Source organism: Thalassophryne amazonica, chromosome 17 (assembly GCF_902500255.1).
Source record: "Thalassophryne amazonica chromosome 17, fThaAma1.1, whole genome shotgun sequence".
Lineage (NCBI taxonomy): Eukaryota > Metazoa > Chordata > Actinopteri > Batrachoidiformes > Batrachoididae > Thalassophryne > Thalassophryne amazonica.
Genome location: NC_047119.1, coordinates 70,867,167 through 70,894,232, shown reverse-complemented (window position 1 = coordinate 70,894,232; position 27,066 = coordinate 70,867,167). Strand labels below are relative to the sequence as shown.

Here is a 27,066-nt window from a genome sequence, read left to right as displayed (position 1 = left end):
CAGATTTTTCGCTCACATGGGATAAAATGTCCTGTCTGATCACAATGTACTTCCATTAAACCTCTCGCATGTGGGGCCGGAGACATTTACGTCGACTCCGACCGTTTATTTTTTTCACACCATGCTCAGACTCGGACCCGCAGCCTGACGTGCACTTGTTAAATCCTCAGCCACAGCAAAAGGCTGTGATTTCACACTTTGCTGCTTTCAATCCTTCGTCTGTCATCATATTTTCATAGTTTTTTACAGTGCGCACGCAGAACATTTTGATAATGGATGAAATACATTCGGCAGAAAAAAAAATTCAGAGGGAAGTTTGATCCGGTCATTAATGAGGCGCACATCCCGATGCAGGATTCCCGTAGATGTTCGGCACCTCCTGACTGTAACTAATCCGTTACATTCATATGGCTCACATCAGATAAATGTCCCGTCTAATTACAATGTATTTCCATTAAAAACCCCAAGCAGTCTGGACTTGCAGAGGTACAAATTAAAGTTCAGTTTCTGACACTCGCCCATTTGTGGAAAGAGGGGAGACGAATCATTTCTGTGATTAAAAGTCCAGCCGTTAATTTTTTTCAAACCATGTTCAGACTGGGACCCGCAGCCTAACGTGCACATGTTAAATCAAACACAAAGGGCTGTGATTTGGCACTTTTCTGCTTTTAATCCTTTGTCTCCCATCATATTATACAGTGCACATTCTGATAAATGGATCAGAAAAGTCTGCACGTTTACAGCACGAAGTCTATTTTAATTGCACCTGCACCTGGATGTGTTGCTGTATGTGATTAAATTATTTAAAAAAAATGTTGAAAACATTAAAGGTTCATTCAGTAGTTCAGCGCAGTTGAACCCAAAATGGCGCCATGTTCTGAATTGGCGCCGTTCTCCAATAACGGCACTCTAAACAGAACAAACCTGGCAGAAGCAGGAAGTGAAAGTTTTCAAGAAAAGATGTCTGAAGACCCTAGAACAGCTGCCAAGACACTAGTGAATTACTTGGCCAAGTCTCAAAGAAGACAATAACTTGAGCCATGGACAGGAATGAACTGCAAGTGTGGTGAACAAGAAAACTCCACTACTTCAAGCCAGATTGAAGTATGCTAAGGACAACCTAGAGAAAAATTATGCATTCTGGAAGTGTGTAGTTATAACATTAAACTAGAGCACATTGGCCACAGAGCCACTGCCTATGTTTGGAGAAAGATGGGAGAGACATATACAGTGAGGCAGATAAGTATTTGAACACCTACCAACCAGCAAGAATTCTGGCTCTCGCAGACCTGTTACTTTTTCTTTAAGAAGCCCTCCTATTCTGCACTCTTTACCTGTATTAATTGCACCTGTTTGTACTTGTTACCTGTATAAAAGACACCTGTTCACACATTCAATCAATCACACTAAAACCTGTCCACCATGACCAAGACAAAAAGTTGTGTAAGGACACCAGAGACAAAACTGTAGACTTGCACAAGGCTGGGATGGACTACAGGACAACAGGCAAGCAGCTTGGTGAGAAGATGGTGATGGTGTAATTATTAGAAAATGGAAGAAACACAAGATGACTGTCAATCTTCCTCGGTCTGGCGCTCCATGCAAGATCTCACCTCGTGGGGTAAGGATGATAGTGAGAAAGACCAGAACTACACAGGAGGACCTGGTCAGTGACCTGAAGAGAGCTGGGACCACAGTCGCAAAGATTACATTAGTAACACATGACGCCGTTATGGTTTAAAATCCTGCAGGACAGCAAGGTCCCCCTGCTCCCTGCTCATTGGACCCATTGTCAGAACCTGTGCTGGTGCAGTCGGTCCTGGGTTCCTCCTGGTGCATGACAATACCCAGCCTCGTGGTGAGTATGCAGGCAGCTCCTGGAAGATGAAGGAATGGATACCATTTGTTGACCCCCACACTCGCCTGTCCCAAATCCAGTAGAACACCTCATTATGCTTCAGTCCGTCTGACACTGCCAGGTTGCACCTCACACTGTCCAGGAGCTAAGTGATGCTCTGGTCTACATCTGGGAGAGAATACCCAGGGCACCATCTGTTGTCTCACTAGGACCATGCCCCGATGTTCTCAGACATGCATAGAAGCACGTGGGTGCTATACAAACTATTGAGCACCATTTTGAATTGCTACAATGAAATTTTGGCACAATTGATAAGCCTGAAACATCTTTTTTTTTTTTCCCCCACTTTGAATTTTGGGGTGTCTTTGAATTCAGCCCTCTGTACATTGAGAATTTCATTTCCATTAAATGATGTGGCGTACATACACATGTATGTGTATATAATATATACTCAGGTGATCCTCTGCAGTACGTCAAACAGAAAAATGTTACTTTCTTGAGGTGCTTCCTGACATAATTCTTCATTTTGATGAGGAAAATGTTTTATGCACAATTTTATTTTGATACGACTATTCTAACCACTGCTGCACGTGGGGTGGAAATCACAATAGTTGAGTGTATTGGTGCAAACCGGCAATAGTCAAGTACCTGTTCACAAACGAAATACAAATTGAAACGACAATCCTTTCTCCTTTAACTGACCACACAGGAGCAATTAAAAAAAAAAAAAAAAGTATTACATGTCACTGTCCATCTATTTGTCAAAACAGACAGTCATGGGGAGTGGTGTTTGGCTCAGATTTTCTTTGCCTCCGGGGACTGACGTTGATGCACTGCTCAACAACTTGCAGCAGGTGGTGCTGCTGTTCGTCCTTCTTTAGGATCTGATTGTAACCCTGGATAAGTGCAACTCCTTGCTCAGCAAAATGATTAACAGCAGCAGTGTTATCCAGGACCTGCTGTGACATCTGGGATGACGGGTCGTCCTCCCACTCTGAGGGTCCTTGACGAGGAAGTCCACGTTGAATAGCTCAGAAAATGCGACCTGAGGCAGATGGAACAAAATCTGCCACTAATGAACTCATGCAACCAGTCCAGAACTCAAAATGTCCCTCGCACGTCACAAAAAATAGGGACCGGGCGGCAGTGCTTCATATTTTTCTAATCTCTTGAAATTTCACCCAATTTATTTTTTACCACGAAAAGAACCAAAAAAAAAAAAAATGAAGAAAGCACCTTGAAAAAGTTGAGGTTTTGTGTTTCAGGACCACCCCAATATACGATATATGTACAAGTAAGTCCTTTTAGCTGCTCTCTTGTTTGCACTTGTCAGTGTGTGTGTGTGTGTGTGTATATGTGTATATATATATGTATGTATATGTGTATATATATGTGTATGTGTGTATATATATATATATATATAATATTACATTCCAGACATTAAAAGCTGTGAAGCCAATACAAACATAAAAATTCTACATTGATAAAATATAGCAGCCAGTCACTTGTACTGCTCACAGCTCAGCTGCTATGAAGCTGTTTGATTGTGTCATGCAGCTGTCTGATTATGCACTCCTGGTTTTTGTTTCAAATATCCCTGAGAGGAGGTAACACTCCATCCTGGTTCCCATTGAAATTATTCCAAGCAAGCCCACCTCATGTTTGCAATGACTCTTTTCTCTGTTCTTTTCCTCTCTCTTTTTGAAACAAACCTACTATTGTTTTCTTGCACTTTCAAAGAGTCCGCCGTTATTAACTCCGCCAAGGAGGTTATGTTTTCAGTCGGGTTTGTTGTTTGTCTGTCTGTCTGTCAGCAGGATAACTCAAAACGTTTTGAACGGATTTTGATGAAATTTTGTGGAGTGGTTGGAAATGACAAGAGGAGCAAGTGGTTAAAGTTTAGTGGTGATCTGGATCACGATCCGGATCACGATGCTAACGCATTAGCATGTCTATGGCATTTTCAATGTTAAAAGTTAGCGTTAAGCAGTTGCAACTGTCATCACGTTCGGGTGCATTTGTTTTCAAATTGTAATATTTCTTAAATTTATTTTTGTTTATATATTAATATTTTAATGATTATTATATACAATTTTAGAGAAACAGACAAAGAAATAGATCACTGTGCCAAGGAGGGAATCTTTTGTCTGTCTGTCAGCAGGATAACTCAAAACGTTTTGAACGGATTTTGATGAAATTTTGTGGAGTGGTTGGAAATGACAAGAGGAGCAAGTGGTTAAATTTTAGTGGTGATCTGGATCACGATGCTAACGCGTCAGCATGTCTGTGGCATTTTCAATCTTAAAAGTTAGCATTAAGCAGTTGCAGCTGTCATCACATTCGGATGCATTTGTTTCAAATTGTAATATTTCTTAAATTTATTTTTGTTTATATATTAATCTAATGATTATACAATTTTAGAGAAAGAGACAAAAAGAAATAGATCACTGTGCCAAGGAGGGAATCTCTTTAGGGTCAGTGACCCTATGGCCTTGTTTAGAGAAGTGTTTCATAAATGTTAAAAAATTCATATATTTGCAGTTTAGTTGAATAATAAATTGAATTTTGTCTCTTATTTGTTTTTGTCTATAAGCACATGCAGTATCAGTGCTCAGATGACAGTAGCTTCTGGGAAAGGTGCTAGTTGCAATAAACTGTGATGCCAAGCGCTAAGGATACATGCTATCCAGTCACAGCAGATGAAACTTTTTTTTACTACTGAGCAAACATCATTGTTAGACTTTTTTAGGTTCAATGATTCCACGGCGTGTAGATGTTATGGCGTCAGTGACCCCATGGCTTTGGCGGAGGTTTGCACTCTGAAATTACACATGCTACCAAGGAGCTATGCACAAGTCGTGTGCAAGGACATGCACGACTCAGCTGCAGAATCTTTAAGACACAAAGAGACAGCTGACCATCAGCGAGATATTGACATCCAAATTAATGATATTTGCATTTTTTTGTCAGCGTTATTAACAAAATGTTTTTGGCCTGGTGGGGATTCTCTCCATGTTACAGAGACCAGAGCCCAGATGTAATGTGCACCTGACCTGAATCAGTGGCAGTAATAATTTTGTAGCTAATGTAGAGGAAACACTGGTGAGACACTTAGCACCTGTACTGCAAAAGCTCTGAAATCAAAGTAACAGTAGCAGAAGGTGAGTGTCTTTCACCAATCTATGAAGCTTTACTAGATTTCTGCAGTACCCGTTGTCATATTTTAATGTTGGTTTGTGTTTTACAGAATAATGTGCCAAGCTGTGAGTTCTGTTCGACACTGGCAAACTTCCGAATTGAAAAGAAGATTGGCCGAGGTCAGTTCAGTGAAGTTTACAAAGCCACACATATGCTGGAAGGACAACTCGTTGCACTCAAGAAAGTCCAGGTACTCCCCGGTGGTTCTGTACATTTAGTAATGTATTTGCATGTGCACAGTAGGTTTTCTGTATAGGCTACATGATTTACTGAGGTAAATCAAAATGAGATCAGTTAAGGCATTCCAAGGCCAAGGATCATTTTGGGTTGGATGCCTTTTTTATTATTATTATTATTAAAAAGTACAGTTCTCTTCTTCAAGAGCCAGTGACAAGTGGTGAATTCATCTATCAGAGCTACTGAATTTTCTAAGCCCTGGAAAAAAGCTATTATAACTCCCATTTACAAGTCTGGAGCACTAGACCAGGGGCCTCGTGTACAAAGGCTGCATATGCACAAAAACATGGCATACATCTGTCTAAACACTAACGTTCAGATGTATCAAAAGTGAAATGGCCATGGAACTGTGCAGTGCACCACGCTAAGTTCATGGCTAGCATACGCAATGTTTTTACAGCTATTGGTCCACTGCCAACCCGTAGAGGTGATGCTGGGAACCGTTAATAGTGTGAAAACAAGAAGTCATCAGAGTGATGTGCATATCAGAGGGTTGGCAGTACAGTTAACACACCCACATGTTTGCAACTATATGGGTGGATATAAAAGCACACACAAAATGTTAATGGAAAAATGGCATTAACAATGGCTGCAGTAGCGTTGTTAGAGGACCTTGCAAATGGTGTGATTCAACGTGAGTGTGTATTCATGGAATACGAGGATTTACTTGGAAATGACGATAACTGGCTCATAAGCCAATTTTGATTACCAAGGCCAGCATTAAGGCCTTCCTGCAAGGGCGTATAAACCTCCTGTACAAAGTTGACAGGAGTGTACCTGCCAACCTTGAGCCAAGCCATGCCAGCTGTGTGGGACCAAATCATATGATAGTTTCTGGGTTTTAGCGTACACCATGTTTCAATAGGAAATCCACACAAGTCTTTGTACATAATTAGAGGCCCCTGGTCTCTAATCATAGACCAATTTCTATTGTACCCATGCTGTTAAATGTTCTTGATAGAACAGTTGTTAATCAACTTGATTGCCCTGAAAGTAACCATTTACTGTACCCCAAACAATCTGGGTTCAGAGCAGGGACCCAGAGCAGAGTTATCTCACAGAAACAATCAAACAGTTATTAGACAAAGGACTTGAAAAAGCCTTTGATATCGTTAATCATCCCAAATTCAGTTTCAATTTATTTTATTTGTATAGCGCCAAATCACAACAATGCTGCCTCAAGATGCTTCACACGAGTAAGGGCTAACCTTACCAACCCCCCTGAGCAAGCACACAGGTGATAGTGGTCAGAAAAAAACTCCCTCTGGTGAGGAAGAAACCTCAAGCAGAAAAGACCCAGAGGGGTGACCCACTGCTTAGGCCATTCTAACAGTTACAAGGTTTTTACAGATTGTACAAGAAGTTCATAACAAACAGAAAAAACAGAAGAGCAACAAAGACAGAGTCCTTAATTGAACTAAAAAAAACAGTCCAGTAAATGGCATAAATACTTATAGCAAGTAAGTTCAAAGCATATAATTTCTTAGATGAAACAGTTTATTGGTTTCGATCTTATCTTGACCATAGAGAGCGATGGGTTAGATCTAATTCTGCCTTGTCAACTCTCCAGACTTTCATAATGGGAATTCCACAAGGTTCAGTTTTGGGCCCTGTACTTTTTAATTTATCATTTTAACGATTTAAAGAGCCAAATGCCAAATGTACGCAGATGACAGTTATAAATGTATCTGCAAAAACTCCTCAAATGACAGCAGAAATACCATCATCAGAAATGTCTGGTGTATCACAGTGGCTTCAAAATAATCATTTGACTTTGAATTACAAGATGACTGTGTCTGTGTGCTTTTTGATTAAGAGGAAACCAAACGAAAATTATGGAGTAAAGATTAATGATATAGAGCTAGATCATGTAGAAAAGTTTAAAATTTTAGGTATTATTTTAGATTGTCATCTGAAGTTTGATGGACATGTGTGCAAGTTGTGCAAAGCTGTCAAAACTAATTTAAGCTGCTTTCGCCTGATCAGACAATACACAGCCCTTAAGGCAACGCAACAGTTCATGCGTGCTGCGATATTCTCTCACTTAACGCATTGTATAACCGTTTGGGTCCAGGCTAACCCCACAATGTTATATAAACAGGTAACCTGTAAGTAATGGATAAGAAACCTGTAAGATGGCACAACTGCTTGAATTATAAAGAAATATAACCTACTGGATTTTGACAGTTTTGTGCATTTGTCATTTTACCCCCCCTGTATGAAGTATGGGGGGAAATATTGTGATCAGCATGTCTGTCCATTCGTTTTCATTGTTAGCGCGATATCTCAAGAACCAATTGAACAATTTCATTGCTATTTAGCTTAAAGGGTGAACTTGGGTGATCCCTTGACACTTTGTATTACTGATTTGTGGGCACCTGGGGGAAATGCCATCTCCTGATGACTCTTATTTTTAAGTGTGTGAACAACCTTGCTCCAGAAATATTTTGTCAGCTGGTAAACAAACAAACCAGTGAAATAAGAACGAGGGTGTAACAAGCAGTAACTGTAGAACAGCCAAATGCAGAACAACATTTAGAACAGTAGTGCCCAAAGTATTCCAGAAAGGGCCGAGAGGGGGCAGGTTTTCTTTGCAGCCACTGACTCCAGCAGGTGATTTCACTGATGAACTCAACCCACCTGTTCAAAGTGATGTTCATCAGTGAAATCACCTGCTGGAGTCAGCGGCTGCAAAGAAAACCTGCCCCCTCTCGGCCCTTTCTGAAATGTCTTTAGACAGTCATCTTTCTCAGTAATGGGTACTAAACTCTGGAATGCATCACCACCTGAAATCAAAACATTGACAGAGCTCAAGATTTTTAACACACGAGCAAAACAATGACTGAAACAAATCTGTGAACACTGACTTTTAAATACTTTATTGTAGGGGTGTAACGACACATAAAAATCACGGTTCAATACATACCTCGCTTTTGAGGTCACGGTTTAGTTCATTTTCGGTACAGTTTGGGAACAAAAAAACCTAAATTTGCTTGTTGTTTAAACCAACAATTTCTAATAACATTATACAAACAGGAAAATAAAATAATTACAAAGTGTTGCCTGATAATAAATTTAATAAAATGTTCTCAAATAAACAACAAATATGTCAGTTGATGCTGTCAATTGATTTCCTGAAAGCTGCGCTCCTAATGCGGTGTGAATTCACATACACACACGGTGTAAATATAAGGTCTTACCTGTGCATTTTAGTGAATAAAAGTCGCTCTGCGGCACTTTGCGCCGTCAGATCAGTTAGCGGAGCAGTCTCCTTCCCCACCGGTTCTCCATCATGTGGTCTTGGTGCAACAAGTTGAAAAAGTCACAGCGCGACAATAACGTCTCATTTACCACAGATTCCATGTGATCCCGGCTGCATACGTGGTGAAATCTCAAGAAAAAGTTATAAAATTACTCAGTTCTCCATGTGGAGCAGGGACACAATGCGCGCGCTGGATGACGTGTGCATCAATATTTACGTGTAACACTTCAGGGGAAAAAAGCATTTACGGTACGTATTTAAGTTAAAAAAATCTTTCTGTCTAACATCTTTCTGTGTAAATATCTCATGTTAGAACGTGGAGACACGCGGCTTATAGACAATTGCGGCCTATTTATGTACAGTTTCTTTTTAAAATTGGTGGGTGTGGCTAATATTCACATGCGCGCTATAGTCCAGAAATTACAGTAAACACATGCAACACAAACTCACCCGTGCACAGCCCTGTACCAAACCGAACGACCTGTACCAAAACGGTTCAATACAAATACATGTATCGTTACACCCTTACTTTATTGTACTATTTTTAACTTCCTCTTCTTACCTGCTTTGTGTTATTGCTTTAGTCTTAATATGCTTTATATACTTTACTGGGCTCTTGGCTCCTAATCTTTTAAATTAAATGGTAAAAGCCTGCCCAGGAACATGAGTTTCAAATTAGCTATGGCTAGAAATCTGCACGCTTGCCACCTGTTTCTATATTTCATAAGAAATAATGTTTAATGCATTTGTCCTTGTTCAATAAAAGAAAGAACAATAACAATAATGTACAGTATAGTTCATCCGTCCATCCGCTTACGCTAATCAAGGGTCACGGGGGGGGCTGGAGCCTATCATTTGACATGAGGCGGGTACACACCCTGGACAGGATGCCAGGTATCACAGGGCTACTAGTTTACTTCAGTTTCATTTTGAATTAGTATTTGTATTTCAGAGAATACTGAAACTTTCAGGACCTCAAATGTGTACAAAATGTCAGAGGGTCAACATTGATCCTGATACTGGTAACAGTGTAACCCAGTACAACCTTTCCCAAGGAACCGCCTCCTCACTAATGCTTATGCTGGTGAAGGGCAGAGAAGAAGACCTGTGAAAGGCCAGATGAGCTCCTTGTGAGTCCACAGCCTTTGTCATTTATTTGAGTGGCAAATAGAAGGAATTTCTTAAAAAGAAAACATGTGAGGGTGATGAGGAGACTGATTATATGACCGACACCGCTTAACATCTCTGTGACATAAATGCATCAGAAATGATCCGGCCCCCTCAGATCCCCTAATTTTACCTCAGACTATTGTGCCAGAAGGCACATGGGAAGCAGAGGCCTAGATTTGATTGGTTTTCTTGTATAAAAATCCTTCTCTTTCCCACTCTGACATGAAGCTGTGACTGGTGACGCAACAGGAACAAGTTGCGTGATGCATAGCTTCTCCATCAGAACCACAGAAGCCTGTAACTTTCAGAGTTGCCTTGGTGGCTTCCCTCACTAGTCTTCTTGCTCAGTCACTCAGTTTTTGAGAACTACCTCCAGACAGATTTACCACACTGCGTATTTCTTACTGATGAGAATGAAGTCTAATATACAGACCGTGATTTGGAAATGTTCACATGTTCATCGTCTGACTCGTAAAGAAACGTGAAAGTGATCATTTACTGTAAATTCTTCAAAAGGAACCATTAACCCTGCCCACTATAGATTTTATATCTGTATTTTTTTATTTCACTTTACAAAAGCATTTTGTTGTTACTGGTCAATAACTTTGGATATTTTTTTTTTAATTGTATGATACAAAATTGGTTTGTTTGTATTTTTTTCTGAACATATTTTAAAATATGTACTTAAAGGCTCGGTCACAGGGCGATCGCTGAACGAAGGAAAAAAGTCCCAAAGTCACAAATCGTCCAGAAAAAGTGGATGAATGAGCCGGAACTTCTCCCATCACCAAAAAGCCTGCGAGTTCAGAGTGCATAAAAGAATGAAACAAAACTGAAACTAACAAAAGAAAACTAAGCAAACGGCGACCTTGATGCTTTAAACAAAATCAAAACATAACATTCATGATGACTAGGGATGTGAATCTTACAACTCATGATTCAATTCGATTCTGCTTCTTGGGGTGACGATTCGATTCAGAATCGATTTTCGATTGAAAGAGCTCTGAGAAATAGTTATATTACTTAAAAAATGTTGATGTTTAGGAAAATGCAGCTTTACAAGGTTAATCAAGTAATTCTAAAGATGTAAATTTACTTATCCGCTTTTGTTGTTAAGAGTTGGCTGGCAGTTTAGTGAAGTGATGGAGTGTGCACTGGTCAGTCGGCAGAGACCGCTGCTCCACTTCTTTTTGCTCCGGGTGATGCCGTAGCATGTGGTCTTGAGGATTTGAAGTACTTGACTTTAATTTTGCAGATTTTGCAGACTGCATAAGTTATGTCAAGCTCCTTCTTACGCAGCAAATAATAAAATCCAAAATGCTCCCAAATATTTGCCTTCAGCAAAGATGGTGCTGGCTGAATTAGCTCTTCGCCCGCCATGCTAAGCTGCAGCTCACAAATGTTTGAAGCACGCCGGACCCTCCCTTAGCGGGGACGCTGCAGTATGGAGTTGCATGACAAACAGTACAGGCAGCAAGTAAGCAAGAAAATGTTTTAAAAAATGCTTTTTAAAAATCGATTCTTTAACATTTTGGATCGATTAAGAATCGTGATTTGGACGTGAATCGATTTTTTTTTTTTTTTTTTTTTTTTTTCCCGGCACCCCTAATGATGACATTACTTGACAGCGAGTATCAGACCGAGTGCCAGCCTGTGATCATTTCTGCAGCCAACGTGCGCTCTCCACAGCACCTGCAGGTGTGAGAGTTTGTCTTGACAACAGGTCTGTCTTCATAAAAACAACGTGCGCGCAGCTGTTTGTGTGTGTGCGCACAGCCTCTCCAGCCACAGACGGCATGTGAACGGGGTAATCTGTGAAAATCTTTCTAAGTTACGCTCACACTTTAACCCCTGCTCCTCCCTACGCCGCCAAAAAAAAAAAAAATCCTTTTTGCGGTAAGAGGGTTTCCTGATTTCCTGGAGTAATTGATCTGTAAACTAAAATCCATAAACTACTTGAACTGAAAAAATAAATATATATTATGAGTGATATTCATGTTGTGCGAGACCCGCGTTCACGTTTTGTGAGATTTTTTTTTTTTTTTTTCAGTATTCACGTTTTGCGATTAATGGTTTGCAGATAATTCACGATTTTCAGCTGATTCATGATTTGGGAGTTAAGGCTTAACATGGTGCCATTAATTCTGACCATGACTGCAGCAATCTATAACTGATAATATCAAGCCATGCAACTTTCTTTGTCTTGTGTACACATTGAAAGATAAAATTTGAAGTTTTTTTTTTTTTATGAATGAAGAATTACAGAATTTGCTTCTTTCTCCCTCATTCCTCATAATCTTTGTGGTTGTAGAATGTGAATTGAATTACTCAGAAAGTTGAAGACATCACAGTGTGTTTCCTAAAGTCGAGCCAGCATGTACGCCACAGAAAGCCACCAACTTTTGTATTGAATGTTAAAAAAAAAAGTAATAAATTTGCTGTGATTCTTGTCCTCTGTGTGTCTGTGTGATTGCACTCACACAGCTGCTGCTGCCCCCTTCTGGCCGTAATGCTCTGAAAAATTGCTGTACACCTGTGTGCCAGCTACTTTTGTCCTATTTTTTTTTTCTGTGTATTTTGCAAAAATGACACATAGTTTGTTGACACATAGGTTGTGACTCGCTTTTGAATCTACTTAATCAGAAGCTAACTTCAGCATTGTCTAATTAAACAATGATACCTAGTTATCAGTCGATAACTTCAAATATCAAGGTAACTTGAGGTCTCACTCACTCGCTGGCTAGGAGCTAAACAGGCTAGTTTTGCTAGCTGCTTGGTGCTGGCAGTAAACGGTGGACTTTTCAGCCTCAGAGTCTGTCCCTCTCAGGGTGAATCAAAGAACGTCCCCTCCCACAATACACCTGTTCACCACTTTGAAGTAATCCCTGTGAAAATACACACATACACCATTCCAAACATAAACAATTCCTTTCATCCTGTCCACTTTGAGTCACTTGTTACACTTGCTCTTGAGTCCTAAAGTGATGTCGTGTAAATGAAGTTTCCCAGCAAAATTCTAATTCTGAGCTTTTCAGGCAGCAGCTGAAATCAGGATAAGTTCACCATCTTTGTTGCTTAATATCTCACAACCTATAGCACCAAAAATAAAACACAATGCACCAATATCTTCATGTTTCTTGTTTCATTTTTAATAATTAGCTCATTTGCCATTTTATTTCACCAAAGATATGCACTAGACAAGTAAATCTGGAAATTGTGGTGCAAAAAACTCTCCCTGGAGCACCAGCTGCTCCGGGGTTGCTTGCGTCCCTGCACTGGACGCCTCATGGCGCCCCTCTCCGCCACTCCAGATTTGCGGATCTGAACTCGACTCCCTTTCGATTGGCCGGGGGCAACATAGGCCGTTGCCTCGCCCTTCCGAACGGTGCTCGCCCATCTCTTAGGATCGACTGACCCATGTTCAACTCCTGTTCACATGGAACCCTTCTCCACTTTGGCCTACAAAGTACTCATTTGAATATTTGAAACTACCACCAAGATCTGTACCTGCAGCGGCTCCACCTGGGCCTGCACCATGACGACCCTCCTACTCATCGCGACATAGCCCTCGCGGGCCCTGTTGCCAGGGACCGGCCGGGTATGGGCCCGACGCTCCAGCGCCATCCATTTTCAGGACTAGTTTATTCGGCAGTTGAGTTGTTACACACTCCTTAGCAGATTCTGCTATCTATATTGAACAACACCTTTTCTGGGAACTGATGAGCGTCGGCATTGGGAGCGTAACCTGACATTCAGTTCATCCAGCAGCGCCAGTTCTGCTTACCAAAAGTGGCCTACTATGCAGCTTGCATTCCAGTCCCGGTTCCAAGCCAGGGAGCCGGGCTTCTTACCCACTTAAAGTTTGAGAATAGGTTGCGATTGTTTTGACCCCAAGGCCTCTAGTCATTCACTTTACCAGATAAAACTGCGAGTGGGGAGCGCCAGCTATCCTGACGGAGGCTTAGGAGTGAACTAGATGGTTTGACTAGTCTGTCGCCCCTATACCCTATACAGTGTTTCAGTTCAAATAAACAAAAATTTAATTTGTCATGAGCATGTGAAAAATGATTGAATCAGAACATGTTCTCTCATTGTAACAGTTACAGTGTAAACTCACTATAAAATCATTATGTGGTGCTTGTAGCTTTAAATAGGTGTATCCATGTGGCTACAACACTTGGGGACGGTGACGTCAGTCCCACTGTGCGGAATATGGAGCCAGCCAGTCTTGTAGTGCTTTTGTTTTTTCAAAAAACTTTGAGATGTACTTTGTCGTTGCTGCAGATCTTTGAGATGATGGATGCTAAAGCTCGACAGGACTGCATCAAAGAGATAGATCTGCTGAAGGTAAAATAACCATAGTTTTGAGTTTCCATGTGTTAGACAACCAAAAAAGATTTTTTTTTTTCTACATCGTCCTTGAATATGAGGACAAAGGCACAGGCTAAATGTAATGACCATGACCACTGTTCCTGAATAGACTGACTGAAAAGGCTGTACAGCTGCATGATATTGAAAAAAACTGACATTGTGATATTTTGTTTTTGCCATAGTGATATATTGCAATATATAGTTGTTTCCAGAAATATCTTTGTCCACAGAAAACTGCCTGAAAATGTTGTAGCACATATGCCAGGCCTGTATGTGGTGCTGTAATGCTTCCACAAAAACCAGAGAAGGTGTAAGGGGCTAATCACTGTAGCAGCAGAAGGCTAGAACATTTCAAAGTGGCAAACTGAGTAGTCTTTTAATCTGACCTGTTTCATCCTTTCAGCTGGATTCATTATCACAGCCTGTGAAAATACAATCAACAGAAGACGCGTTTTGGAAATACTTTAATTCCTTAATCGTGAATAAACAACGTTTTTAAAGACGTCCCTTTGTGTTATAATATGGTGCTCCAGGTGCATTTCTCAGCCTGAACTGAAGAATGCCACCACTTTGTTACACTGTTAACAACCACAACAAAAAAGTAAGTCCCTTCGGCTGCTCCATTGTTTGCACTCGGGATCGCCACAGCAAATACGAGGTGGCTCTGCATGTTGAATTGGCACAGGTTTTACGCTGGATGCACTTGTCTGGGCCTGCTGCTTTCCTGGGATGAAGCTTCCTCAGCTGTCCTCTGACCTGGTCCACAGTGATGTATGGAGGAGGTTGTGTTGAGGTGGGGGAGGAGGAGGGTGGGGCCGCTGCTGTAATGTGTGGGGGGAGGTGTGATGAGGGAGGGGGTGGGGTCATGGACTGGTTGAACCGGTTGAAGAAGTTAAGGCCCCTTGACATGAGCATGACTTTGATTCACGCACTAGCACGACCTGTGTCGTGCTGGAGAGTAAACTCATCTTTAACAGGTGCAGACAGGACGTAAGAGGGGCGCCGGTGCATGCTGTTGTGCACAGAGAATTTTGAAATGTTCAAAAAAATCTTTCACGCATAAATGTTGTGCTGCGTGGCCTGATCTAATCTCCAACACAATGTGGAGCTCGTCAAGTGGAGTAAAGAAGTGCACAGAGCGAGTGGTGACGTCAGCGGATCACATCAGAGCGCAGCTCGTCCGAACGATTATAACAAGAAGTTAAATCTGTTATAAACATATTTAACAGCTGCACACAAGAAGGAAAGAACACACAGCTGTTTTAACAAACCATGACAATGTAAACATGACAAGTAATTACCTTTTTAGATGGCTCAAAATGCTTTCTGCAGCTTGTTAGTCGCAAGCATGTGTGTTCACACACACACACACGCTTGAGCTGGAGCTGTCCTCTGTGATTCAGGAAGTGATTACAGTTGTTTTCAACGGCCAATTTGCAGAGAAAATGATTAATCTGACACGAAATAATTATTTTATTTACACAGCGTCCAGCACAGAGCACATGGCAGCCAGTAGAACAAAGAATGGCGTCCAGCTGTGATCACTGTGGGTGGGATCATCACGACGTCGGCCGTGCAAGTGCGTGAATCAAAGTCATGCTCATGTCAGGGGGCCTTTAAGTTCTTTCGCCCTCTCTGTTGTCCCCCTGTGTCTCTGGTAGGGATGGGTATTGATACAATTTTATCTATTGATGCCATTATCAATTCTGCTTATCGATCCGATTCCTTATCGATTCTCTTATCAATACCTCTTGTGAATTTTTTGTGTACTAAAAGTAGGTTTTACAGGTTTTCTATGTATTTTATTGAGTCTTAAAGTAAATAAATATGAAATTGGTCACTGTATCCTTGACCTCTGGACATAATAAAAATAAACAATCTGTAGTTTTTGTCAAAAGCATTTCCCTTCAGACATTTTGGCATGAATGTCTCCCTGTACCTCTGAGTTGAGCTCAGCCGGCTGCTACACGTCAGCGCAAGACATCTCATTTTGGGAGGAAAAAAACATTTTGATCGATTATTTTTACATTTGATTTAAGCCATGTTTTGCTTTGAAGTTATTTATTCTGACTGGACTCTATCATTCTAGTTGGACTTGGCAGAGAGCCGCGCAGCGTTTGGAGCTGTGTGAACAGAATGGAGGACGATTCTCGTTTCTTTCTCCCAGCAAGACAGGAGTCTCAGTTAGTGATTTAAATCCACACAAAAGTGACTCACGATTGACATATTCAGGGATGAAAGTGGTGAAAAACAAAAAAAGCTGAAAACCAAAATTACCCCCCCAACACCACCCGCACAAAAATGTTTGAATTCTAGAAGCTCTGAAATTCAATCAGGGACTATTCCAGACAATAAACTGCAGTGAGTGCAGCATCCATTTAGGTGAGGAAAAAAACAACTTTCCTTATTCAGATTCATTCCAGTAGTATTCTGCTCTTAGTAGGATGCAGCAGTTTTCTAGTTTGGCAGATAGTTCTGGAGGAAATCACTGAAGAAATTAACAAAATGACAATATGGTTTGACCGAAACAAATTGTCATTAAACTTAAATTAAACAGGGAGGTGTAAGAGTCATTAGGTGTTCACAGGAAACACTTATTTATTTCTGTATTTATTTTTGTTTATTTATGTTTGTTAGTTGGTTTTATATTTTCTGTTGTGTTTTTAATCAGGTTCTTTTTGTCTCTTTCTCTAAAATTGTATTGTAACATTATTAGTTATTATTACTCTTGTTGTTGTTGCTATTATTATTATTACTTGTGGCCCAGTCACATGGCACTTGACGATTCCTGAACGAAGGGAAAAAGTAAAAAAGTCACAATTCGTTGAGAAAAGGTGGACAAAAGAGCTTTTATCACCGAACAGCCTGCGAAGCAAGAGCGCAAAAGGGATGAAAGAGGAACTTAACAAAACCGAAGCTAATGATCTTGGCGCTTTAAATGAAATGCGCCTGGAGCCACAGCTGGAGCAGTGTGTGTGTGCATCTCTGAGTTCCAGTACTCGGTGCTGGGATGGAGCTCATAGCGTCCGAGTCCTGTAGAAACTGCAAACAGAAGCTGTGTAGAGCTGTCTGCACAATTGGTGGACCACCTGCTCTGGTTCCTCGTCCAGAACAAAGGAGGGATCATCTCCTTCATCATCAGAATCCACACTGTCTGACGACACGCTGCGCACTCCGTCTTGCTCCAATTTAAAAAAAAATAAAAAATAAAAAAAAAATCCTCTGGTGTGCCGTGGTCACTGCTGTATACTGTATTCCTTTACTAAGCCATATATATTGATTTAGAACAGAAAACTGTCAAAAGGGGGAATAAATATAAGTGTAAAGATGATTGAATATATCAGAGCAATAAATTGATCAGTGCATGTGAATGCGCATTGACTCGTGCGGTTATTTCAACCAGCTGCAGCTGATCCACAACGTGAATTCTTCCTTCCAGAACAGCTCTTTATATAATCCTTTGAATTATCTACCTGTTGCCACATGTACATGAGGGCTGGATTGTCATTCCTACACTCATATTGTCATATTTAATAAAAAATAATATGCGCATGCAGGAGCTGCTGCTACCGCTAATGCTGCATTCAAGTACCGTCGGAAATTACGCAACATTTTTGTTTCAAATTCAGCAGTTGCTTGTGGTAAAATAATTAATTGTATCCACACAAAAGATTAATTCTGGCCTATATAAGGTGCCTGAGCCCATTGAAGCTGACCCCCACCTAGATAAAAAAAAAAAAAAAATCCAAGCAAACAGGCTGAGTTTGCTCTGCAATTTCCAACGGTACATGAATACATCAGCATCCTGAGTGCTCACAAACTGGCTTATGCACTGTGTGAAAACATTCAGCTGGTCAAACTAAACAATAACGTTACAAAAACTATTTGATTATTATTGATGTCAGTGGATCGAATCATTTCTTAACGATACCCAAAAGGAACCGGTTCTCGATACCCAACCCTAGTCTCTGGTCTTTGTTTTATGGCCTGTGATAGTTTGCACACCTTCCCAGACCTCCCTCGTGTTATTTTATTTCAGCTTAAGCCTCTTTCACACCGGACCCACTTCGAGTTGCATCGTGCAGCATCATGACAACACCACGTGGAAGCAACCCAGTGCCAAGACAATGAAGCTCAATGCCACAACAGCGCGAGGGACACAAAGGATGAAGCAAATTGGACGCCAAAAATTAAACATGTTTTTAAACATTTTTTCTGCGTCGAGCACAGGACACAGAAAGGAAGTGGTTTCAGTGCAAGTCAGGGCACGGTACTCGACGTGACTGGAAGCCACACCCTCACAATACAGCATTACGGACGCCAATTTATGATTTCTGCTGTATTGCATTGTTCCCGAAGTATAAATCAGGCAAGATTGCTTTTATACATGTACACAATGCAGTAAAACTACACACTCAAAAAGAGCATAAAAAAAAAAATGCTGATTGCAGCCTGACTGCTGCTGCAGCTTCTCGCTCTTAAATTCTCTCACAAATACGTTTAAATAAAGTCCATAAAGTCCTGCTCACAGACTGATTGCCAGAGACAGGACATGTCCACATCAAGTATAACTCCAGACATCTTCACATTTACTCACAGACTGTTCGTTAGCGCACGCAGCCCGCGGTCAAAGGAAGAAAGATAAACTATAACAGAAATCAGAGCGCAGCCCTGGAGCCCTGCACAAGAACAAATATACAACCCCTGGCAATAATTATGGAATCACCGGCCTCGGAGGATGTTCATTCAGTTGTTTAATTTTGTAGAAAAAAAGCAGATCACAGACATGACACAAAACTAAAGTCATTTCAAATGGCAACTTTCTGGCTTTAAGAAACACTAAGAAATCAGGAAAAATAGTTGTGGTAACGGTAACTTACCACAGTAACGGTTACTTTTTAGACCAAGCAGAGGGAAAAAATATGGACTCACTCAATTCTGAGGAATAAATTATGGAATCACCCTGTAAATTTTCATCCCCAAAACTAACACCTGCATCAAATCAGATCTGCTTGTTAGTCTGCATCTAAAAAGGAGTGATCACACCTTGGAGAGCTGTTGCACCAAGTGGACTGACATGAATCATGGCTCTAACACAAGAGATGTCAATTGAAACAAAGGAGAGGATTGTCAAACTCTTAAGAGGGTAAATCATCACGCAATGTTGCAAAAGATGTTGGTTGTTCACAGTCAGCTGTGTCTAAACTCTGGACCAAATACAAACATGGGAAGGTTGTTAAAGGCAAACATACTGGTTGACCAAGGAAGACATCAAAGCTCCAAGACAGAAAACTTAAAGCAATATGTCTCAAAAATCGAAAATGCACAACAAAACAAATGAGGAACGAATGGGAGCAAACTGGAGTCAACGTCTGTGACCGAACTGTAAGAAATCGCCTAAAGGAAATGGGATTTACATACAGAAAAGCTAAACGAAAGCCATCATTAACACTTAAACAGAAAAAACAAGGTTACAATGGGCTAAGGAAAAGCAATCGTGGACTGTGGATGACTGGATGAAAGTCATATTCAGTGATGAATCTCGAATCTGCATTGGGCAAGGTGATGATGCTGGAACTTTTGTTTGGTGCTGTTCCAATGAGATTTATAAAGATGACTGCCTGAAGAGAACATGTAAATTTCCACAGTCATTGATGATATGGGGCTGCATGTCAGGTAAAGGCACTGGGGAGATGGCTGTCATTACATCATCAATAAATGCACAAGTTTACATTGATATTTTGGACACTTTTCTTATCCCATCGATTGAAAGGATGTTTGGGGATGATGAAATCATTTTTCAAGATGATAATGCATCTTGCCATAGAGCAAAAACTCTGAAAACATTCCTTGCAAAAAGACACATAGGGTCAGTGTCATGGTCTGCAAATAGTCCGGATCTTAATCCAATTGAAAATCTTTGGTGGAAGTTGAAGAAAATGGTCCATGACAAGGCTCCAACCTGCAAAGCTGATCTGGCAATAGCAATCAGAGAAAGTTGGAGCCAGATTGATGAAGAGTACTGTTTGTCACTCATTAAGTCCATGTCTCAGAGACTGCAAGCTGTTATAAAAGCCAGAGGTGGTGCAACAAAATACTAGTGATGTGTTGGAGCGTTCTTTTGTTTTTCATGATTCCATAATTTTTCCCTCAGAATTGAGTGATTCCATATTTTTTTTACCTCTGCTTGGTCTAAAAAAGTAACCCTTACTGACTGCCACAATTTTTTTTCCTGATTTCTTATAGTGTTTCTTAAAGCCAGAAAGTTGCCATTTGAAATGACTTTAGTTTTGTGTCATGTCTGTGATCTGCCTTTTTTTCTACAAAATGAAACAACTGAATGAACATCCTCCAAGGCCGGTGATTCCATAATTTTTGCCAGGGGTTGTAAACTAGAAGAGAAATCAGTTTGGCTGCAGCCAAAATGTGCACTCTGATTTCTGTGTGCAGAGGGACTGCAGGCTGCGTCCTCACCTCCTCTCTGCCCCCCTGCTGCACGCACCTGACATTCCTGCATCGTCATGACGCCACAGGAAGCAACTCGAAGCAGCCCCGGTGTGAAAGGGGCTTTTGGGTGCACTGACACGAGTATGCCTGAGACTCATGCAATAGCATGAACACAGTCCTGACAGTCACACCCGCTATGTTCCCAGCTGGATGCCGTTCTTTGTTGTTTTTGTTGTTGTTGCTACGTGCTCTGTGCTGGACGCTGCGTATACAACCCCAATTCCAATGAAGTTGGGACTAGGGTTGGGTATCGAGAACCGGTTCTTTTCGAATACTATTAAGAAATGATTCGATCCAGCGATATCAATAGTCTTTTTGCTTAACAATTCCCTTATCGGTCCTTCAGAGCAGCCATTGTTTTTGAGGGTGTTTGTCGGGAAAATGATCATTCCTCTACATTGATTACAGACCCTGTGGCGGCTCTGTAATCAACCTTTTCTGCAGCGCGACAGAGTCCAGTTAGAGTTAATACCTTCAAAACGGATTGCCGCTTTAAATAAAATAACAGCTCTTTACAAACATTGTAATACAGACAAGAAACTACAGTCGACTAAAACAAATTGTTTTCCTCCCAAAATGAGACGGCCTGCATTCTTTATGAATTACATCCTGACGTGCAGCACAGCCGGCTGCAAGAGCTCAGCTCAGATGTATGGAAAGACATTCATGCCAATAATGTCTGAAAGGAAATGCTTTTGACAAAAAATACAGATTTTGTTTTCTATTTATGTCCAGAGATCAAGGATCCAGTGACCAATTTCATATTTATTTACTTTAAGACTCAATTTCAGTTTAATTGGCTTATAAAGTGCCAAATCACAAGTCTCAAGGTGCCTCACATAGAACAGTTCAACATAAATTAAAATAAATTAATTAATTAAAAATTACAATACATAATTAAAAACAGAAGTAAAAGAATAAAACAGATAAAAATAAAAACTATTCATAAGAAAGAGAATAAAAATAGGCTTTAAGTCTTGACTTAAAATTGTCCATGGACTCCGACTGCCTCACGGTTGCAGGAAGACCGTTCCACAGAGCGGGTGCATGATAAGAAAAAGCTCTTTGACCCGCTGACACAGAAAACCTGTAAAGCCTACTTTTAGTACACAAAAAATTCACAAGCGGTATTGATAAGGGAATCGATAAGGAATCAGATCGATAAGCGGAATCGATAATGGTATCGATTGATAAAATCTTATCGATACCCATCCCTAGTTGAGACATTGTGTAAAATGTAAATAAAAACAGAATACAATGATTTGTAAATCCTCTTCAACCTATATTCAGTTGAATACACCACAAAGACAAGATATTTAATGTTCAAACTGATAAACTTTATTGTTTTTGTGCAAATATTTGTTCATTTTGAAATGGACGCCTGTAACATGTTTCAAAAAAAGCTGGGACAGTGGTATGTTTACCACTGTGTCACATCACCTTTCCTTCTAACAACACTCAATAAGCGCTTGGGAACTGAGGACAGTAATTGTTGAAGCTTTGTATGTGGAATTCTTTACCATTCTTGCTTGTTGTACGACTTCAGTTGTTCAACAGTCCGGGGTCTCCGTTGTCGTATTTTGTGCTTCATAATGCGCCACACATTTTTAATGGGCGACAGGTCTGGACTTCAGGCAGGCTGGAGTCAGGCCGTGCTCTTTTACTACAAAGCCACGCTGTTGTAACACGTGCAGAATGTGGCTTGGCATTGTCTTGCTGAAATAAGCAGGGACATCCCTGAAAAAGATGTTGATTGGATGGCAGTATGTGTTGCTCCCAAACCTGGATATACCTTTCAGCATTGATGGTGCCATCACAGATGTGTAAGTTGCCCCTGTCATGGGCACTAACACATCCCCATACCATCACAGATGCTGGCCTGATCTCCATTTCAAATGAACTTGGGCCCAGAGAAGGCAGAAGCGTTTTAACTTGCACTTGTAGATGTAACGATGATCTGTGTTTACTGACAGTGGGTTTCTGAAGTGTTCCTTTACACAATGATGTTGGTTTTTAATGCAGTGCCGCCTGCGGGATCGAAGGTCACGAGCATTCATTATTGTTTTTCAGCCTTGCCGCTTACGTGTAGAAAGTTCTCCAGATTCTCTGAATCTTCTGATTATATTATGGACTGTAGATGATGGAATCCCTAAATTCCTTGCAATTGAACATTGAGAAACATTGTTCTTAAACTGTTGGACTATTTTTTTCCACACAGTTGTTCACAAAGTGGTAATCTTCACCCCATCTTTGCTTGTGAATGGCTGAGCCTTTTGGGGATGCTCCTTTTATACCCAATCATGACACTCACCTGTTTCCAATTTGGTGTTCTTTGAGCATTCATCAACTTTCCCAGTCTTTTGTTGCTCCGGCCCAACTTTTTTGAAACGTGTTGCAGGCATCCATTTAAAATGAGCAAATATTTGCCCAAAAACAATAAAGTTTATCAGTTTGAACATTAAATATCTTATCTTTGTGGTGTATTCAGTTGACTATAGGTTGAAGAGGATTTGCAAATCATTGTATTCTGTTTTTATTTACATTTTACACAACGTCCCAACTTCATTGGAATTCGGGTTGTACATGTTGTGACATGCCCAGCTCTTCCACCATTCGGAAGATTCAGACGGCTTTCGGTGGCTTTTCAGTCGTGTGACTATCCGAGAAATTGTGGAAGAGGTGGGCATGTCACAACATGTCCTGTGAGGCTTCAACACAGTGGCGCTTTTGCTGTGCCATCAGCTTCGTGCCAAAGCCATCAGCATGAATTTCGCTGCAACTCTTTTCATGGCAAAATCTTCTGTCACAGTGGAATGTACCGAAAAAGTGCTGATGTCCACCTCTTCCACAATTTCTCGGATAGTCACACGACGGTCCCACATCACCACAGAGTTCACTTTAGAAATGATCCGGTCATTTCAGCATGTTGATGGCCGCCTGGAGCGCGGCTCGCTCTCCACCATTGTGTGGCCGTCTTTAAACCGGTTGTACCACTCCTTAGTCTGTGTGATGCCCATAGCATCGTCACCGAAAGCCGTCTGAATAATCCGAATGGTTTCCACCTGGCTGTCACCCAGTTTCTGGCAAAATTTGATGCAGTCGCGCTGCTCCAGTCGTTCCGCCATTTCGTTGCAAAGAAAAAAAATGACGAGAGACTCCACCCATCCTCACACAAAGGCTGCTTACAAGCAAATGACGCAATCGACAGGCATGAAAAAAAACTCATGCATGCGCACGAAGGTTCAAGGTTGGCTCATGCAAGCACACGTGATTCAAATCCATCAGGTTTTTGAAAAAAATGAAAAGGTCAGATACTTTTCTAACAGACCTCGTATGTGTATATACACTCAACAAAAATATAAACGCTTTTGGTTTTGCTCCCATTTTGTATGAGATGAAGTCAAAGATCTAAAACTTTTTCCACATATACAATATTACCATTTCTCTCAAATATTGTTCACAAACCAGTCTGAATCTGTGATAGTGAGCACGTCTCCTTTGCTAAGATAATCCATCCCACCTCACAGGTGTGCCATATCAAGATGCTGATTAGACACCATGATTAGTGCACAGGTGTGCCTTAGACTGCCCACAATAAAAGGCCACTCTGAAAGGTGCAGTTTTATCACACAGCACAATGCCACAGATGTCGCAAGATTTGAGGGAGCGTGCAATTGGCATGCTGACAGCAGGAATGTCAACCAGAACTGTTGCTCATGTATTGAATGTTCATTTCTCTACCATAAGCCGTCTCCAAAGGCGTTTCAGAGAATTTGACAGTACATCCAACCAGCCTCACAACCGCAGACCACGTGTAACTACACCAGCCCAGGACCTCCACATCCAGCATGTTCACCTCCAAGATCATCTGAGACCATCCACTCGGACAGCTACTGGAACAATCGGTTTGCATAACCAAAGAATTTCTGCACAAACTGTCAGAAACTGTCTCAGGGAAGCTCATCTGCATGCTCGTCATCCTCATCGGGGTCTCGACCTGACTCCAGTTCGTTGTTGTAACCGATTTGAGTGGGCAAATGCTCACATTTGCTGCCGTTTGGCACGTTGGAGAGGTGTTCTCTTCACGGATGATGCGAAGGAGATGTGTTGCACTGCATGAGGCAAATGGTGGTCACACCAGATACTGACTGGTATCCCCCCCCAATAAAACAAAACTGCACCTTTCAGAGTGGCCTTTTATTGTGGGCAGTCTAAGGCACACCTGTGCACTAATCATGGTGTCTAATCAGCATCTTGATATGGCACACCTGTGAGGTGGGATGGATTATCTCAGCAAAGGAGAAGTGCTCAATATCATTAATATTGTGCACAGTATTTGAGGGAAATGGTGATATTGTGTATGTGGAAAAAGTTTTAGATTGTTGAGTTAATCTCATACAAAATGGGAGCAAAACCAAAAGTGTTGCGTTTATATTTTTGTTGAGTATATGTATATATATTCTATTTCTACCTCATTTCTTATGTCTTGTACTGTTACAAGTATTATTATTATTGCTTATCCTTGCACATGCTGTTTGATGAACGTTTTCCTCTACTTGCACCCATCTTGTGTGTTTTTTAAGAGCTAACATAACATCAATTTCTCCTCTGTGAGATCAATAAAGTTTATCTTTATCTTTAAATGTTTCGACCAGTTTCATATTTATTTACTTTAAGATTCAAGAAAATGTTGTTGACATAGAAAACCTCTAAAGCCTACTTTTAGTACGCAGAAAATTCACAAGACTTATTGATAAGTGAATCGATAAGGAATCTGATCGATAAGCGGAACTGATAATGGTATCTATCACTAAAATCTTATCAATACCCATCCCTAAGCTAGTGCGTGAATCAAAGTCATGCTCGTGTCACTGCACCTTATCTGTAACACTCGCCAAACCAATCTTAATTGGATAAAAACACCTTAATAATCCTGATTTAGTAAAATACGAGGTCTGTCCATAAAGTATCGTACCTTTTTATTTTTTTTTTAACTATATGGATTTGATTCATGTCTTTTCACATCAGACAAGCTTGAACCCTCGTGCGCATGTGTGTGTTTTTCCATGCCTGTCGGTGACGTCATTCGCCTGTGAGCACACCTTGTGGAAGGAGTGGTCCCGCCCCGTCGTCGGATTTTCATTGTCTGGAAATGGCGGAATGATTTGGGGTTTTTTTCCATCAGAATTTTTTCAGAAGCTGTTAGAGACTGGCACCTGGAAACCATTTGGCTTTCAATGCTTACCAGTCGAGTGAGTTATAAGAGAAATTGTGGAGAACTGGGCATTTCCGAACTTGTCCTCTAACACGCCGAAACGGAGGCGTTCTTTGTCTCGCTCGAACAGCGAATCGGTCGTGACGCACAAAGCCTCCGCGCGGCTTTCCACGACAAAATCTCTTGTTAAAAGTGAAATCTGCCGGAAAATGGTATGGAATTGATGTCCAGCTCTTGTGATAACCAGAGAAAGTGCACACGACGGTCCCAGCTCCACACAGCTATCCGTTTAGAAATAATCCTGTGGTTCGTGCCTGTCGTCACGGCTCGGAGCGCGGCGCGCCGAGCGCCATTGTGGGCCGGCCTTAAAGCTGTAGTAATAGTCCTTATTCTCTGTGAAGCCTGTAAAATTTTCACCGAAAGCCAGATACATTTTTCGAATGGTTTCCAGGTGCCAGTCTCTAACAGCTTCTGAAAAAATTCTGATGGAAAAAACTCCCCAAATCATTCCGCCATTTCCAGACAATGAAAATCCGACGACAGGGCGGGACCACTCCTTCCACAAGGTGTGCTCACAGGCAAATGACGTCACCGACAGGCGTGGAAAAACTCACGTATGCGCACGAGGGTTCAAGCTTGTCTGACGTGAAAACACATGAATCAAATCCATATAGTATAAAAATAAAAAGGTACGATACTTTATGGACAGACCTCGTATACACGAGAAAATAAGCACTCCAATAATAAGTTATTTTGTAAAGTAGCATCAGAATTATAAAGTACAAGTCATCAAGTTATTTATCAAAGCACAAAGTAGTAAAGATAAATACAAAATGGAGCATGTGTGAACCACTGCAGTACTTACTCCTTAAAACCGGAAAAGTCCCTTATCAGATTAAATGTAGAAGTTAGAGTTCTTATGGTCCCCCAAAAACTTCTCAGCTTCAGTCACAGATTTGAGTGCGATACGAGTGCCATCCTTGCCAACGATATGGCTTATCCTGATAAGGCGAACATTGGCCCTCCTACGCTTTCCTTCCATATCGACTAGCTTAGCTCTTAGCTTAGCATCCTCAGCCTCAAGTTTTGTACGTGTCCTCAACTTTGGACAAACGATGGTAGAGTGATTGCGTATTGTCCTCCAGGGAGTCCAGACATCCGTGACTATTGATGGTCTCTTGGAGTCCACCCAGGTTGTCGTTCACCTGATCAAACAATTTCTTCATCTCCTCTACCAGGGATGCCTTG

At 41.1% G+C, this 27,066-nt stretch overlaps 1 protein-coding gene across 2 annotated transcripts in view; it reads left to right on the top strand.

Moving 5' to 3' along the window:
* The window catches only part of LOC117529968 (serine/threonine-protein kinase Nek6-like), a 73,954-nt gene that overhangs the window by 24,286 nt on the left and 22,602 nt on the right, over nt 1–27,066 (top strand). For both annotated transcript variants that reach the window (XM_034192881.1, XM_034192880.1), the window contains exons 3-4: nt 5,106–5,246; nt 14,010–14,072. In XM_034192881.1, the coding sequence (XP_034048772.1) occupies nt 5,106–5,246; nt 14,010–14,072 (204 nt within the window). The remainder of the gene's footprint in view (nt 1–5,105; nt 5,247–14,009; nt 14,073–27,066) is intronic.